Source organism: Diabrotica undecimpunctata, chromosome 1 (assembly GCF_040954645.1).
Source record: "Diabrotica undecimpunctata isolate CICGRU chromosome 1, icDiaUnde3, whole genome shotgun sequence".
Taxonomy (NCBI): Eukaryota; Metazoa; Arthropoda; class Insecta; order Coleoptera; family Chrysomelidae; genus Diabrotica; species Diabrotica undecimpunctata.
In genome coordinates, this window is record NC_092803.1 from 4,873,857 (window position 1) to 4,893,443 (window position 19,587).

Sequence of the window (19,587 nt, forward strand, 5' to 3'; positions counted from 1 at the left end):
TCGGCCGGAAACAACAGGACCTCTTATTGGAAAATAGAAAAGTTATCAAACTTTGCAACACATATAAATATTTATATGTGTTGCAAAGCAACTTATATTACAGGGAAAGGTCTACGAAAAGAGGAAACCAGGAAGAAGAAGAATATCTTGGCTCCAAAACTTACGAAAATGGTTTTCCTTGACCACTTCAGGATTATTTCGAGCTGCGGTCAATAAAGTTAGAATTGCCATGCTAGTAGCCAAATTCCGTAACGGATAGGCACCACAAGAAGAAGATAAATATTTAGGTAAGATCACCACAAAAGAAGGCACCGTAGATGACACAATTGAGGAGAAAAACAACCAAGCAAGAAAAGCAATTTCCCTTCTCAATAGTATCCTTTGGGATCATTCAATCTCTAATAATAACAAGCACAAGATATATAACACAATCATTAAAAGTATAATTATCTACAGTAGTGAAATATGGCAAGTAAAGGAAAATTACAAGAGAAAACTTGAGTCAACGGAAATGGATTTCTGAAGACGTTCAGCTGGAAAATCTAGACTAGAAAAGAGTAATGAACAACAGAATAAATGTACACAGAATGTCTGAAGAACGTCTTCCAAAACAAGTCTTAATGTGGACCTCTACGGTAGAAAAAAAAAAGAGGAACACACCGCCTTAGTTGGAAAAAAATTGTCATCAATAGAGAAATGAACGCCAGAGACATACAAGAAGACTTATGGATGAATCGAGAGGAGTGGCAACTGGGTATCAGAAGACGTAGGAGAACATTTTAAACCGATCTATATATATATAGTTTTTTCTGATGTTCCTTATGATTTACAATCAATGTAACAAGAAATTTTTGCTGTGATTATTCGATTTGGTAGATTGGGTTGTATTGGGATTGGGTAATAAAGATATACAAGATAGACAATGATGAATTATTGTCTATCTTATATATAAGATAAAGGCCAAACAGGAATAGAAATACAACACACAAGAAACAGAACAACAACAAGCATAAAAACCAATGAAGCAGAAGGTAATAGAAGTAATAAAATCCAGGCCATTTCACGAAACGGAGTCTACAGACCAATATTATCAGGAATATCAAAGAAACTAATGCGATTAGTTAAATACAGTCAATATAGTCAAGATAGAAGAAAGTATTTCAAATCTGTTTAACGTCAATAAAGGATTAAAACAGGAGCAATGGAGCAATGCGATATTTATATATATATATATATATATATATATATATATATATATATATATATATATATATATATATATATATATATATATATATATATATATATAAAATGTTGGTTAGGTATCGGTGAGGTTGTTCTTTTGCTGGTAAGAGCAAACCATTAAAATCTCCGGTTAATGCCTAACTGGTAGTGAAGAATGAGTCGCAGCTGATTTAAAAAGTTAGTCAGCTCTGCTAACGAATCCTACCTCTTATGTCCATGAAGACATAAGTCGCATAATCCCCAGCAATATATGGCGTATTAGGAAAGTACGTTATATAGCAAAAAGAGGAGGTTGAAAGGCGAGTTTCGATGTCTTATAATCGGAACACACCAGCGAACTCTTACCAACCCGTACTGAGGCAGTGTGGTAAGGCTCACAACACTAGACTACATGAACGAGACACTTAAACCATGGCCTTCATTCTCCATAGGCCCAAATGGTACGGAAATCGAGATCAAGCCAGGAGGGCTTTCTGGTGCTAAGAATCTGCGGAGTCTAAACCGCTAGCCAAATAAAACAACAAAATTATATATAGCAACATATAATCGCCGCTCGCTATCAAATCAATTCAGACTTGTAAAACTGGAAAAAAAAACATAAAATGGGACGTCATAGGAATCAGCGAACACACCGCACACCAGTGGATACAACACCAAAAACCCAGTGCCAAAACCCACCACAAGAAAAACACGTCCTGAAGAGGCAAAAGCATATAACAGGACAACAGAAACATCCAAAACAAAAACAATCCAAAACACAAAACGATGAACAATGGTTACAATCAGCGAAGTAAGACGGAAAAATAAAAAGCTATTGAAATTAGCATCAGGAAACACATTCTACTACCAAGGCACATAAACAGACGGTATTGTATTCCTAATCAACAAGAAATGGAATCGAAGAATAGTAGAAATAACTATTATCTCAGATAGAGTAGCTAACATAACCTTACAATTATCAAAGAGATACAATATACAAATATACGCCCCAACGATTACTCACACTGACGAAGAAATAGAAGAACTCTATAGTAACATAAATAAAGCATTAAATAACAATAAAAGTCACTTCAATATTAAATTGGTGACGGAAATCACATCCGGGGAAAAAGAAGAAGCACTGAAAATAGGTGGTCCACTAAAATAACACTATGGTATCCAAGAGGCGTTAAGAGACCAAGAAGATGTGCAAATTTAAGTTGGGACTATGGTATAAGGAGAAACAAGCCGGTAGAATATTCTAAAAATAATGATGATGATGATCTACACTAACATAATCAAATATATTTACCAAAATGCCACAGGTAGTGTAAGATTATCTGAATAAAATGCAAATAAATTCTGTATACAGCGAGGAATAGACAAGAAGAAGAAGAATGGACAATGGCAAGAAGACGCCATGTCTTCAAAGCTATTCACGACGCTTTTAGAACGTACTTGTAAGAAGGCACATCTGAACGAGCGTGGTATCAATATAAATGGAGAGATGCTCAGTCATTTGAGATTTGCAGATGACGTCGTCCTTATAGCCGATTGTATGGATGATGCGGACATTAACACTCACAAAAAAGGTAGTGAATAAGATTCGCGTGGCTCAGAGGGCTCATGGAGCGCCAGATGTTGGGTATCTCTGAGAGAACGAATCTCAAACGAAGAAATACGTTGTAGAACAAAAACAACAGACGCCATCGAAAAAATTTTATCGCTCAAATAGAATTGGGCAGGACACGTCGCCAGATTATCAGACAACGGATGGACAAAACGTATTATCGAGTGGAGACCAAGACAAGAAGCGATACGGAGCAGAGGGAGGACACCCACCAAGTAGAGGGACTGACGACATGAAACGTGTTAGCAATAACTGAATGCAAGCCGCACAAGACAGATATAGATACAAAGAGGTGAGCGAGACCTATGTCCAGCAGTGGACGCATACAATTTAATGATGATGATGATGATAATAATTAATTTATTCTGTATAATAGGATATTATGTATATTTTGATTTTTAATTTACCTTATCATATTGCCATATGTATTTATAGTAGTAATCCTAAAAAATATATTATATTATAATGTACATTTATCAATAAATAGTTAAGAAGTTAAAACTAAAACATAAGTTTCTCTAGGGTATGTTGTGATTATTACGATATAATAAGCAATTCTTTTTAAAGACAATGAAGTCGACTTAACTTAGTAAAAATAAAATTATGCAAAGCAAAATCTACAACTCCACCACCCTAGTCATCGTTCTGTACATCATATTTTAATGTCCAAGATGTTAAAAATTACAGTGGCGCTCTTTTGTAAGTGTACTTTACCTAAAATTTTCGTAAAGGTCGTAAATTAAATTATTTTGATATTTTTTCTTTGCGATCTTACGGATAGTACTTTTGTGTTTCTTATGCTCAATGCATTTTTACGCTCTTCATCGAACCAATCCATCTTGTCTTTTCTTAGCTTTTACTCTCCCTATGCACATTTCTGTTATTTATGTCATGGTTGTCTAAGTGGTATTTTTGTAATATACGAGGCGTGTTTTTTAAGTAAGTACCGTTTTGGAATTAAAAAAAGACGTGCAAAGATATGGCAATAATTTTATTTTTACATGAAAGCCTGTACCTTAATCTACTTTTCTACATAATTTCCGTGAATATTGAGGCACTTGTCATAACGTGGCACCAGTTCTTGAATACCCTCCTGATAAAATTCTGCCGCCTGACTTGTTAACCACACAAATGTTTTGACTTCGTTATCGTCTTGAAGACGCTGACCGCCCAGGTGTTTCTTCAAGTGCTGGAACAAATGGTAGTCGCTGGGCGTTAGATCAGGGCTGTATGGAGGATGATCTAGAGTTTTCCATTTAAATTATTTGATGAGATCTTTGGTCTGATTAGCCACATGTGGCCGGGCATTGTCATGCAGCAAAACGATACCCTTACTCAACTTTCCACATCTTTTGTTCTGGATTTCACGACGCAGATTTTTCAATGTCTCACAATAAGACGCTGCATTGATTGTCTCATTACGAGGCAGAAACTCCACTAGCAATACTCCTTTTCTGTCCCAAGAAACTGTGCACATGATTTTCCGGGCAGAAATTGTTTGCTTAGACTTCACTCTTTTGGGTGATGATGAATGTCGCCATTCCATGGATTGTTGTTTCGATTCTGGTGTGACGTAGGCCACCCACGTTTCGTCACCAGTAACAATTTGGTCTAAAAAATCTTCACCTTCACTGTGGTACCGTTCAAAGAAAGTCAATGCACTGCCTAAACGTTGGGTTTTGTGCAAATCCGTCAACATTATTGGAACCCAACGTGAACACAATTTCCGGTAATTCAAGTTCTCGGTAACAATGCGATACAAAACACTACGAGAATACTGAGGAAAGCAGTCGGACAATGATGAAATTGTAAAGCGTCTGTTTTCTCTCACCTTTTCGTCCACTTTCTGCACCAAATTTTTATTAACGACCGAAGAACGCCCACTCCGTTCTTCATCATGCACATTTGTGCGGCCATCTTTAAATGCTCTCACCCATTTCCTTACTATTTTATCACTCATAATGTTTTGTCCGTAAACTTCAACGATCTCACGATGAATATCGATCGGTTTTACGCCTTTAGCACTAAGAAATCGTATAACAGCCCGTACTTCACAATCAGCGTGACTCACGATTGTTGGAGGCATCTTAAACACTGGAGTAAACAAGTATATAATGAAGAATCAGACTGTAATGGCGTCAGTGCGTAGACAAGAGATGTAGGTAACCAGCGCTCATGCGCGGAACGCCGACCGTGGCGCTGCGGTGGCGGAATCGCAAAACGGTACTTACTTAAAAAACATGCCTCGTATATTGAAGACATTTTGTTTGGTAAATTGGCCTTTCTTACTACGCTTGATTTTGTGGGAAGGTCTTGTTTTCCTTTGACTTTCATTAGTATATGACCATTGCAAGCATCTGTCCCTCTGTAGTTTTTAGAATCGCTTATTGCTCTTTTATGTTTACTTTTATTCCTCTTTTTATCTGAAGAGATCCACGTCTCTTTTGGATATTCTTGTAATCAAAACTAGTTAATTTTCCCATCTGTTATTTTTCTGGATGCTTCCTATATTCCTGCTTTTGCGTTAATATTTCCAATGAATTTGATTATATCATATTTACGTATCTTTTCAAGCAAATTACTTATTTTTTCCATAAAACTAGGCTTTAATTTTGATTTTTTTGTCTTTGATTGGAGTATATAATGATAATTATATATATCCTGTCAGATTACTTGAAAATATATCACTGGTTTTTTATTTTTACGAACACCACAAATTCCAATTTAAAAATCTCCTATTCCCACCGCTTTTAAAGAAAGTATTTTTCATTCTTTTACTACTTTTCTCTTCTTCTTCTTCTTGTTATTCTCTTTCTTCCGTACCTTCCCAATCCAAATGTTCGTCACAACATGAAGGTCATTCCAAACTATTGCTGGAGGTTTTTCATAGGATTTAACTGCCTCCTGATCCAAATATTTTTCTTGCATGACGAGTTAAAAATCTCTAGGATCAAATCATCTTGTTAAATGTGGATGGCGCAATTTCCGTTGTCGACCTAATTTCTTCATCATGTGCCCATCAAAAAATAATGGCGAGGGACCAAGAGGGTTGTTGGTACTTAATACCTAATTAAAATTTTAATAATTAAATCAAACCAAATGATCGGATGATGAAAGATATAAGTTAAAAGATTTAAAATTCATGGTCTTAAGCTCAAATGTCACTTTGGTTATAAAAACCAGATATGTAAAATTATACAAAGCAAACTGACTTAATTTGCGTTAATATTAGGTGGAAAATGATTTATTTTTGTCTATGTCATAGGTATTATTCATATATATGTCAAAATAAGAACTGAGAATGATCAACGATGCTTTAAAAGGTATATGAGATGGATTAATAGATGATAATATTAAGATGATTGAAAACGATAATGATAAAATATCTGTTACGCAAGCTTTCTTTGTTTTATTACCTTATCATATGGCCAGTAATATTTATAATCATCCTAAAAAAGAATACATAATTTTCTATTCTATTAAATTTATTTTTGTTTATTACCTTATCATACGGAAGAAGGGATTTACTCTCGTCCTAAAACAATTTGCCCCGTCAAGTATAATTAACGATATATTTTTTTTATTTAAGACATACACTTACTGTCATTGTAACCAAAACTGAGTCAAATGAGAAAAGTCTGCAAAAAAATACTAATTTGGTAATCTATATTTCTAATTCTACTGTTCTGCAACAATATCTTTTTGTTTTTAGTTTTTCCTGTATTTAAATTTTCTTAGTGAGAAACTGAATTTCAAACGAAATCCTAGAATATAAAATACATATTGTAGTTTGTAATTATAAATCTCCTAATTGTTTTATGCACGATACTAGACAAGGCTTTAATAAGGAACAGGTTATTATAGCCAGTATTTTGTAGAGAGTCATTTTTTTCTCGTTTTATATTCCATTTTCTGAATTTTTTATTCCTGACTTAATTTTCCTCAAATATCTGCGTTATTCTAAAGTCCCACACTTAGTAGATAAAAAGTCATTGTGCTAGTTCCGCTATAATCCACTTTACCGTAAAAATATAGAGAACAGAAACAGAAAGAAATGACATTTTTAGAAGTTTTAATAGAACTAAAGTCAAACGGAACACTTAGAAAGAGAGTATACCTAATACTGTGATCTGCTGATGCTATCTAGAGGGCGTCAACAGGCTAAGTCGAACGATCCTCTGCTATATATCCATATTTTTCTTCTTACATTTGAAATAAATGTAATTTGAGCAGTAGAAATCGTCTCAGACAAGTCTCAAATACGTAGAAAAAAAGCAGATTAGATATCCAAACGTTAAACTCAGCAGACGCAGGGAGTGAACAGAAACTAGTATTACCAAAAATAAGAATGAAAATAACACCAAAACATTTTCTACAGGAAATCACCAAAGAAAAATCCAATGTAGAATCACTGTGGAACGAGTCTACAAGAGAAATGTACCAAAGGAGACTAGCACAGAAGATACAGCTAAAAAAGATATACAAAATCGAAGATATAAAGGCGAGCTGGAAGAAAATTAAAAACAACATTGAAGAAGCAGCAACAGAAGCTGTAGGAAAACGCAAAGTCATACTGAACAAAAGAAACAACAACAATACACCATGGTTCAGAAAAGAAATAAAAGAGAAATGTGATGAGAAACGAGAGGCCTACATGAAGTATAAAACATCAAATACTCCAGAATCCCGAGACACCTATAGAAGAATACGAAATGAAACAAGGCAGCTGGTAAAAAAAAACCAAAAATGAACACTCCGAATAATTTACAAAAAGGATGGAAAGCTACTTCTACGCTAAACTAAAACAAATATGTAGATTCATAAGAAACCAACGGAAAGAAATGGCAGAATTAAAGGAATACAATAACATACCAGCAAACGAATGGGAAAGATATCTGACGGAACTGCTTAAAGGAAAGAAAAATAATAATCAACACAATAACGTATCTGTATTAAGACACAAAATAGAAATCAGTTTTCAGGAAGTAGAAATAACCATAAATTTACGAAAGTCACCAGGACCAGACGGAATATCCAACGAGCTTCTAAAACACGGAGAAGAAAGTATAACCCTAGAGATAACAAAACTTATACAAAAACTAATAATGGTATCTTGCGACACTAAGTACGACAATAAAGCTTAAAAGCAAGTACAGCAGCGGGATCTCTTAAAGATACAATCTGGAGGAACACACACCTAAGACAAGATACAAAAACAAGAATCTATAAAGCAGCAATTAGACCTATATTAACATACACGGAGGAGACACCTGACACATCCAAAACGAGACGACTACTAGAAACAACAGCGATGAAAATACTTCGACGAATATCAGGGAAAAGTATGTTGGATAAGGAGAGAATTGAAAACATAAGAAGAACATGCAATATAGAAGACATAAATGGATGGGTGACAAAATGGAAACAGGAGTGAAATGAACACTTTAGTAGAATGGCAGACGATAGGATAGTACGAATAGCACGAGATGAGTCACCAAATGGACGAAGAAGTATATGTCTGTTTTCCTTCTACAGGCAATTTGACAGTTTACGACAAAATAAAAAATCTGTAAATAAAAGTTCTCTGGTCTGTATTTAATTTAAATAAAGGAGTCCTGTATTTTATTAAAGGACAAAAATAAAGGCGTATATATCAAAATAAAGGTGCGTTTATTATAGGACGAAATAAAACACCTCTTCAATAACTCTCTAATGTCAGCCGCAACGTCGATTAAGAAAACTTTTATATCGTCTAATAAAAATGCTATAGATCGACTAAATCAGAGCAAAACATGGCCGTTAAGTTTATAATCAAAAGAACGAAGAGCAAAACATATTTCAAACCAAATAATGCTATCATAATCAAGAGGTCTGAAGTCAAGCTTTGAGATGTTACCAAAGCAGACATTTTAACACAAGGTATCCAAGAAAAGACTCTATCTGCTCAATTATGGTAACAAACAGCACAGCAAATGCATCAAAATTTCCTAATAGTTACGGAAATGTTCCCACTTTTTCTCCAGATGTCAATTTCATTACACACACCTTGAGCAGGATACTTTTAGGTGGGCTAAAGACCATCACCGGACCTCAAACATGCTTAGGCTTTTCGCTTTCTAAAAGTCATTTACTATTTAGGTTTTAACCATCTACGAATTCATCCGTCTTTAGAAACACTTAAATATTTCGCTTCTCCTACGACAAATGCCCTCAATTTCCCTAATTCTTAAGAAAATCATCCTGTCTAATTTATCAGATTTTAATTCATCCACTCCAGTACACTTTTGGAGAAATAAAAGATCTCGCCTGGCCTCAAAGCTTTTTATTCGTACATAACTCCTCAGATTAAACTCACTCTTTAGATTCCAATCTTTTAAATTTATCTATCCTTCATTCTACACTCAAAACACTGCATACCCTCTTACCATAACAGTCATATTAGAGTCGCATTAATTCCCAATAAAGGACAGAAGAAAGATTAGTTTTTGATAATTGCCCCCTAATTGCACATTGATATCTATCCTAGGAGAAGCACTAAGCACATCTATTCTTTACGCATTTATTAAAAACATCCAAGACATTTTGATTATTGTCGTTCTTTTCATAATTATATTCCTAAATAACGACCCAAATGGTCCGGAAAAAAGCTCTTTGACAATCCGTCAGGAGCCAGTCAAAACAACACTGTTGTATCCTTCAGAGCCCGCCGTATTTTTACCCCGGAATTTACAACATAAATTAACTTTTGTACAGAAGTGAAGGAAAAATGAAAAGTAAAAAAAAAATAAAAAAGCTTACCTAAAATACATGTCAACCAAAACACAAGAGGCATACCATAATTACAAGATGAGTACATGGCGAAACAGACACATTAACACTGAGATGATGTCAAGAATTTATAAAGCCAGTGTAAGACCAATAATGACATATGCCTTAGAAACAAGGCACGATACAGCCATAACGCAAAAGCTACTGGAAACGGCAGAGATGAGAGTACTGAGAAGAATTACAGGAAATACGCTGAGAGACCTAAACAGAAGTGAAGACATTAGAAGCAAATATATATATATATATATATATATACAAGGATTTGCCTACTCTGCCTAGTGTTAGAATCGTGCATAAAATCTGGTATGTATCAAGAGTGTGCTAAGAATTTATAGCTGTTAGAATCATAAGGTTCCACTGTTTACTACCAATACTTATACCACACCCTTGATAACTACTCTTCTTCGCAGATATTATATCTTACCTTGTCTACTAATTTTTCACTCTCCAATCTAGCCAGTTGTTCAGCCCTCATTAATATGGTCTCGGTGTGAAGGTCGATTCCCAGATCTTGGGAAATCTCATCCATGTTCAATGCTCTTGCAAGACGTTCAAGAAAATTGACAAACTGAAACAGTTATTATTATTCCAATAGTTGTTAACTAAAACAAAAATTGAATTCATAGATATTAAAAACAGTTTAAGTCAATATATTTATATATATATATATATATATATATATTATGATTTTCCTCCAAGACGACTATATACGTGGAAATCTCCCCAGGATACTCCAGATCACACAGTACAAAATCAAATAGACTATATTCTTATTAACAAACGATTTAGAAACTCTATAACATCTGTTAAAGCGTACCCGGAATCCGACATAAATTCGGACCACAATCCACTTATCGCCAAAATGAAACTTAGTTTAAAGAAAGTTCAAAGACCAAAAATTATGAAGTACGATATTAATCAACTGAAAAATAAAACAGTAAAGGAAAAGGTACAAAAACGCCTAAAAGAAAAAACGTGGGCTCGTACAGAAAAACCATGGGCCCGTACAGAAACAGATAACACAGATGTAGAACTAGAAAATTTGCACAAAGTAAGTCAAGAAATAACAGAAAAATACTTAAAACCTGAAAGAACAAATAAAAAGGAATGGATGACGGAGGAGATTCTATGTATGATGGAAGACAGAAGAAACGCTAAAGATAATAAGAATTACTACAACAACATAAATAACGAAATAAAAAGGGCTATTAAAATAGCAAAAGAAAATTGGTTTAGCTCGAAGTGTACAGAGATAGAGTCATTACAACAAAAACATGATTCATTTAACCTCCATAAAAAGATTAAAGAAGCGGCAGGCTTATATAAACACAAGAACACTGGATTCCTGACAGATAATCAGGGAAACATAGTACTGGAAATAGAGCATAAAAGAGATATTTGGATCAAATACGTGGAAAAAACTTTTGAAGATATACGAAGTAACACTGGTATTACAACAAACACCAATTGCGAATCTGGACCACCATTTACAGTCGAAGAAGTAAAATATGCCATCAAAAGCACCAAAGATGGTAAAGCAGTAGGCCCTGATAATTTTCACTCAGAATTCTTGAAACTTATGGACTATGATGGCATAAAATGGTTGACAAATATATTTAACAGTATATATGATACGGGCGTGGTTCCCCAAGAGTGGTTAGTGTCAACTTTTATAAATCTTCCAAAAAAACCCAATGCGAGAAAGTGCGAAGACTATAGAATTATAAGCCTTATGAGCCATTTACTTAAAACATTTCTAAAGGTCATCCACAAAAGAATATATACAAAATGTGAGGAACAACTAACAAGAACACAATTCGGATGTTGTGATGCTCTGGGAACACGGGAGGCCCTTTTTGCTGTACAGGTGCTATTTCAGAGATGCAGGGATGTGAATTGTGATATATACGTATGCTTTATACATTACCAGAAGGCATTTGACAGAGTAAAACATGACAAATTAATGACTCTAATGCAAGAAATTGGAATTGACAACAAAGATCTTAGAATTATCAGAAACATTTACTACAATCAAACGGCCAAAATCAAAATAGAAGACCAGTTAACTGATAAAATTGCAATAGAACGTGGAGTACGACAGAGCTGTATTTTGTCTCCATTGTTGTTCAATATTTATTCTGAATGGGTATTTAAGGAAGCTTTAGACGGTTGTGCGAAAGGAATAGGTGAATGGTGAATGGTTGAATAACATTAGATATGCAGATGACACTATAGTTTTTGCCGATAATCTGAATGACTTACAGATATTAACAAATCGCATAACAGAAGTCAGCAACAGATACGGACTAGCTCTTAACATAAAGAAAACCAAATTTATGACAATTAGTAAAAAACCAATACTAAACGCTCAACTTACAATCAACCAACAGAATATCGAGGGAGTCGAGCAATATACATATCTAGGCACCAATTTAAATAGCCAATGGGACCACTCAACAGAAATTAAACAGCGAATAATAAAAGCAAAAGCAGCATTCGTTAGAATGAGAACTATTTTCGACAGTCGAGACATATCATTAAAAACAAAATGCCGTCTATTGAACTGCTACATATTCACAGTTCTGCTCTACGGAATGGAAGCATGGACACTGACTGTTGCATCTATGAATAGGCTCGAAGCTTTCGAAATGTGGTGTTATAGACGCATCTTACGTATATCCTGGGTTGACAGAGTTACTAATGTGGAGGTCCTGCGTAGAATGGGGAAAGAATGTGAAATTCTCATGACCGTCAAAACTAAAAAGTTGGAATATCTAGGTCATGTAATGAGAAATCAAGAACGTTACGGCCTTCTCCAGCTGATTCTCCAAGGGAAAGTAAATGGTAAGAGAGGACCGGGAAGAAGACGCATTTCCTGGCTTCAAAATTTGCGAAAGTGGTATAACACGACTACCACTGAACTGTTCCGCGCTGCAATAAGCAAAGTGAAGATAGCCGTGATGATCGCCAACGTCCGGAACGGATAGGCACTTTAAGAAGAAGAAGATATATATATATATATATATATATATATATATATATATATATATATATATATATATATATATATATATATATATATATTAGAAGTGATTATTTCGACCAAAAAATAATTTATAAATACGTTCGAATTATCGGGTAAAGTGGTCTGTAATGAAAATCTTTCTTTTTTCTAAGATACTCAATATTTCGCTATTTATTTAATAACTTCCTCAGGAGTAAACTAAAACAATTTGAACATTACAAAAAATGCCGTACAAATACATTTTAAAATACCCACAGAAATTAAAAGATTTCGCACATAAAAACTGACATTGAAGTATTTGAAATATTGAATGTCAAGATTAAATTGTCTTAAGCACGTTCGTTACAGTTATAAACGTTATCATTCTTCTAACGTTTCTTTTATTGTTATTTTTATTTTTACATTTGAAATAATTTCAATTTTTTATCGTATAGCTGTAACGAACATACATTATAAACAGCAGGCACACATACATGAACACACATCAGAAGATTTCGAAATTATTGCGACAGGGGTGTGTATTGTCACCATTACTATTCAATGCATACTCTGAAGAAATTATGAAAAGAGCTCTTGAGGGAGAAATAGCATTAATAAAGGTCAATGGAACACCAATTACCAACATTAGATATGCAGACGATATTATCAGAAAAGCAGACAACCTCCAAGACCTCCAAAAGCTAATGAGGAAGATAGTTGAGTAAGGAGAAGAATATGGATTATCAATAAACATCAAGAAAACTAAATTTATAGGGATATAAAAAACCCAAAATAATGATGAAAGCCTGACAATTAACGGTAAAACTTTAGAACAAGTTGAAAACTACAATTATCTTGGCACAATAATTAATCACACAAACGATTACTCCAAAGAAATCAAAGTTCGAATAGAGAAAGCACGAACAAACTTCAATAAAATGGAAAAGGTACTTTGTGCAAGAGAACTGAAATTAGACTTGAGAGTTAGGCTGAGAAAAGATATTATATTTTCTCGATTCTGCTTTACGGGATAGAAGCATGGACACTTAACGGGTCGACTACTAAAAAGTTGGAATTGGAGCATGTAACAAACAACGAAGTCATGAGAAGAGTCAATAAAATAATGGAAATATTGGAAACCATCAAGACACGAAAGCTGCAATATCTGGGGCATGTTATGCGTAATGAAAGACACCACCTACTTTAGTTAATTATACAAGGGAAAATCCAGGGCAAGAGAAGTGTAGGAAGGAGAAGAATCTCGTGGTTGCGTAACTTGGGGGAATGGTACACATGCATATCAATCGAACTATTCAGAGCGGCAGCATCTAAGATCAGAATAGCCATGATGATTGCCAACCTCCGTCGCGGAGATGGCAAGTAAAGAAAAAGATGTCTTAAAAATGTGTCTTATTTTAATGTTGCATACCGTCCGATTGTGCCGTTTCAACCCAGTGCGTGCTACGCTTAACATGGCTATTATTACTTTATTGACTGCTGCCCTAAAAAGTCGGGTAATGGTCAAGATAATCCATAACACTCGACATTCTTGATTAGTGCAATGCATATTTAGATTTCATAGAGTAAAGGAACATTATTTGATAAACCTTTAAATAATATTTTTTTTAAATTTTAGATTATCATAAAATTAATTATTGGTCTAAAACCTAACGAGAGTTTAATTAAAATGTATTGAAAAAAAGCAATATATAAAAGATATTAAAAAGTAATAAAGCAAATAATATTGGATGTTTCATTGTATAGTATTTTGAACTCGGCATTTACAGTGAATATTTTAAATTTAATTTTGAAAATTAAAATTACCCCGTGAATATCTGAAATACATCGAATCTCATCAGTTATTCCATGTTATTGTTGTGTGTTGTAATTCAATTTTATTTGTAACATTAGCATATTCCTAACAAATGTATATTGACTTTGTATGCCAATAAATTAATAAACAATCGTCCCATTCAAATATTTCGAAACGCACAAAGTGCCAGGCACATTTGTAGTCAATGTCAGACCTAATATAATAATAAAGGGAAATCAATTCGATATGCTTTGTATTATATCAGTTGTTAGTCGGCTATAGATAGAAAGTTATAAAAAACAAAGGCAAAGGCATGTAGAAAAAGCGATTAATTCCAATTGTGGAAACATACTGTAAGGGAACTTAAAAAGTTTTTTACTAGATATGTAAGTGGGGAAGAAATTTTAATAAGCGAGGAAGGATTGATTTTTTTTATTTTTTTTTGTACATTTTTTACTGTTTTGTGAAGAGAGAAAAACCAAAGAAACAGAAAGAATGGATGAATGACCAAATTTTGTTATTGATGAATTCTCGAAGACTATCGAAAGGCAAAAATGAAGAACAGTATAAGCAAATTAACACAGAGATCAAAAGAAAAATCCGCGACGCTAAAAAACAATGGTTACAAGACAAATGTAAGGAGATTTAAAACTTGGAAGCCAAATATGATTCGTTCTATCTTCACAAGAAAGTTAAAGAAATGAGCAACAATAGAAACAGGAAGCAGACAGTACTTATAGACCAACAAGGGAACATGATAAGGGAAACAGAGGAGAAACTAAATAAAACATTGGCAGACATACATAGAACTGTTTGACGATCAAAGGCAGCTTCCTTGTGATAATTTTCCAGAGGAGACAGGTTCAGAAATAAGCAAAGAAGTAATGCAAGCGGTGAAGTCATCAAAGAATAGCAAAGCTCCAGGACCAGACGAACTACCAGCGGATATACTAAAGTTGATAGACGAAGATCGAATCCACTTGTTAGTAGACTTATTTAACAAGATTTATGAAAACAGTATAATTCTTGAAGAATGTCTAAGATCAACGTTTGTCCCTCTTCCCAAGAAGGCACATGCTAAGCAGTGCAGTGATTATTGCACGATCAGTAGGATGAGCCTTACTTTAAAAATATTCCTCAAAATAATTCACAATAGAATTTACAGAAAATTGGAAGAGGATATCGGAGAAACTCAGTTTGGATTCCGGGAGGGATATAGAACTCGCGAAGCATTATTTGCCTTTAACATCTTGACACAGAGGTGTTTGGATGTGAATCAAGATGTATTTGCTTGTTTAATTGATTACAACAAGGCGTTTGATAACGTCAAGCATGACCAACTTTTAGAGATCTTGGAAGCTAAACAGTTAGACACTCGCGATATAAGAATAATATCTACTCTGTATTATAATCAGAAGGCAGTCGCACCCATCGAAAATAGCACAACAAATGAAATTCAAATTAAAAAAGGAATTAGACAAGGATGTGTGCTGTCACCAATGCTATTTAATCTCTATTCGGAAGAAATTATGAAGAAAGCATTGGAGAAAAAAGAGATTGGGATAAAAGTTAACGGACAACCAATTAATAAGATTAGATACGCAGATGATACAGTTTTAATGGCGGAGACAATAGAAGACCTGCAAGCCATTTTAAACAAGGTAGTCACAGCTAGTGAAGAGAAAGGGTTAACAATGAACGTCAAGAAGACGAAATTCATGACTATTTAAAAAAAACAAAGATTGAATGAAAACCTGTACATTCACAATAACGAAATCGAACGGGTGCACAAATATAAATATTTGGGAACAAGCGTTAATAACAACAATGACATCACAGAAGAAATAACAACTAGAATTGGAAAGGCTCGAGCTGCTTTTGTTAATATGAAAGACATTCTGGGAAGTCATGACATTAACTTAAACCTGAAAATGAGATTGGTTAGATGCTACATCTTCTCGATACTGCTGTACGGAGTAGAGACTTGGACTTTAAACAAGAGCAATATCGATAAACTAGAGGCCTTCGAAATGTGGATATACAGAAGAATTTTGAAAATACCTTGGACAGACAAAATAACAAATAGTGTAGTTCTTCGAAGAATGAACAAAGAACGGGAGCTGTTGATCACCATCCAGAGAAGAAAGTTGGAATATCTTGGTCATGTGATGAGAGGGAAAAAGTACCGATTGCTTCAGTTAATTATCCAAGGAAAGATTCAGGGCAAATGAAGCGTGGAGAGACGACGTATATCTTGGCTGCGCAATTTAAGAGACTGGTTCCAGTGCACATCTAACCAATTATTTAGAGCAAAAGCTTCAAAGATACGAATAGCAATGATGATTGCCAAACTCCGTAGCGGAGAGGGAAGAATTTGTTTTAAATGTTTTAACGTTTGAAATTCCTTACTTCAGTTAGCTGTAGCTTTCTCCGTGGTTCCAAGAAGAAACCATCCCCAGTTTACCTTCCAAAGATTCTAAAATAACTTGACAAGACATCGCTAAAGTTCTTAGAAACTGAAAGACTGCATACAACTGTCCTACATAACCATTGGTCAAGTACTTTGCCAAAACTCTACATCCCCGCGCCAAAAATGCTTCATCCTTCTTCAAAAATTCTTTTCATTTTACCAAACTTCTTAAAAAATATCTTATTCCACCGTTAGAGATTCTAGTAAGTTTCGATATCGTTTCACCATTTACAAACATTCCTATAGACGAAACTATAAACATTCTGGAAACTAAATACAGTATCCAGCGAGACCACTTATTACATTGTATGTCCAACACGTATTTCATGTTTCATGTCAAACAAATGGTAGAATCCAAAACAGCATTTATAAACATTCCATTTCTGTTAGCATCCGCCTCAATTTTAGCTCTAGGTCAACACGATCTTTATATAGTCACAAAATTGATTTTGCAAACTCCAGAATCATAGCCCATATCCGCTTCTAGAAACCAAGAATTATCCAAGAAGCCATAGAAATTGAAACAAGACTAAAGTGTCTCAATAAAAGAGATGATGGTATCCGATTACCTTCGATATGGAGAGCTCTTATAAAGAAAACATCGTCTGTTTCACCCTCCAATCAAAATCCTGCCATCAGAAATGTTCGTGCTAATCAACGCGCCAAACCACGTTATCATCGATAGTAGCAGTAATGCATTGATTAGTGATCACTGTAGTAGTGTCTGGGGGTTCGGGAGGCTGAGACTTCGTATGTACTTATCCACGAAAACGACTTGTCTGAAATAATTTTACAGAAAACCCATTGGTATATAGTTAAACAAATTACCTTAAAATGATCCTTCTTGGACTTGATTTGTTTGTTTTCTTAAAATACAAATAATATGCTCTTCTGCTAATATTATTTTTATACGTTTGAAACTTCTGTTTATTAATATAGTACGTTAAACTGTCTTCAATTCTCATTCAACATCGGTAACGAAATTGTGGTTTACCAAGATAATGTTACAATATTCATTTTACCCCTTCTATTAAAAAAATGTAGGTCAAAATAACTGTCAAAGTTAAATTACGCATTTAAAAGTTCTCAGTGAATTTTTGTGATTTAAGAAGTCCTAAAAGAGTACAGTTCTATTTGAAAAGTCAACGAGTAAATAACGGGCTTCTTTTATTGTTAATACAAATATAATTTGCCGGCCCTAAAGGCCAGGCATTAAATTCATCAAAAATTAAATTGTCAATTAATATCAACAATTGACGTGCAGCTTTTGTGTTCATGAGCAGCACAAAATACCATCAAACCAACTGTTTCTTCCACAGCAATGTCACAACAAGATACACTAAACAACAGCGAAACTGTAACAGCAGCAAACACAACAGCGAAATCAACCTACCCAAAGAAAAAACAAGCAATCATACCCCATGCCGAAGACAGCCTTAAATTATTTGATTATGTAAATGCAATTGGTGATATTATCGAACCCAGGAACATCTGCTTCGCCTCAAGAATCTTCAACAATAGGGTCTGTATATATTTAACTAATAAAAACATAGTAGATGAACTTGTAAAATCTTATCCTACCATAAAAATCGGCTCCCTAACTTTAAACATACGTAAACTCGTTTCTCCTATAAAGAGAATCTTAATATCCAATGTCTCCCCAATATGTATGAAAACATTAACAGGCAAATAAAAGCAAAAATAAGAATAGCAAAAAATGAATGGCTTAAGCAACAATGTATCGATCTAGAACATTTGCAACGACAGTACGACGACCGTAATTTACATAAAAAGCTTAAGGAGACTGCTGGAATATACAGAAAACGAAGACCAACTACCATAGTTAATCAGGATAACCAGATAGTGCTGGGTGAAAAGGAGAAAATTGATATATGGGAAAATTATATCCAGGAGCTCTTCCATGACGAAAAACCCATGAGTGAAGTTTATACAGACGACCAGCTGACTGGCCCTTCAATCACCAAAGAGAAGATAGAAAAGGCAATATTAAATTCAAAAAACAATAAGGCACCTGGACCAGATGAAATCCCGTCAGAAATACTCAAATTACTGGATGAACTACACAAAATATTTAACTTAATTTATGAAACTGGCTGCTATTCTCAACAGTGGTTACGCTCTACCTTTATTCCCCTGCCCAAAAAAGTCAATGCAAAAAGATGTGAGGATCACAGACTCATTAGCCTGATGAGTCACACTTTAAAGATATTCTTAAAAATACTACATCAAAGATTATACAAAAAATGTGAATGGGACATCAGTGACTCCCAGTTCGGGTTTAGGCAAGGTTTAGGAACACGAGAAGCAATAGTAGCAACACAGGTGCTGGTCCAAAATTGTTACGATCAGAAGAAGGATGTGTTCCTATGCTTTTTAGATTACCAAAAAGCGTTTGATCGTGTCCAACACCACAAGTTAATGCAGATCCTCAAGAAAGTTGATATAGACCAAAAAGACATAAGATGCATTGAAAACTTGTACTGGCATCAAACGGCACAGTTAAAAATGGACAATTCTATATCCAAACCCATACATATAAGAAGGGGCGTTCGACAGGGATGTGTGCTTTCTCCTCTTTTATTTAACATTTATTCGGA

General features: G+C 34.4%; 1 protein-coding gene across 1 annotated transcript in view; it reads right to left on the reverse strand.

Annotated features, from left to right (window-relative positions):
• The window catches only part of LOC140445583 (coiled-coil domain-containing protein 170), a 91,019-nt gene that overhangs the window by 23,496 nt on the left and 47,936 nt on the right, over window positions 1–19,587 (reverse strand). Inside the window, exons 7-11 of the mRNA XM_072537757.1 lie at window positions 10,107–10,250; window positions 6,450–6,518; window positions 6,357–6,389; window positions 6,271–6,303; window positions 3,262–3,297 (exon numbers count right to left, since the gene is read on the reverse strand). Coding sequence (XP_072393858.1) covers window positions 3,262–3,297; window positions 6,271–6,303; window positions 6,357–6,389; window positions 6,450–6,518; window positions 10,107–10,250 — 315 coding nt within the window. The remainder of the gene's footprint in view (window positions 1–3,261; window positions 3,298–6,270; window positions 6,304–6,356; window positions 6,390–6,449; window positions 6,519–10,106; window positions 10,251–19,587) is intronic.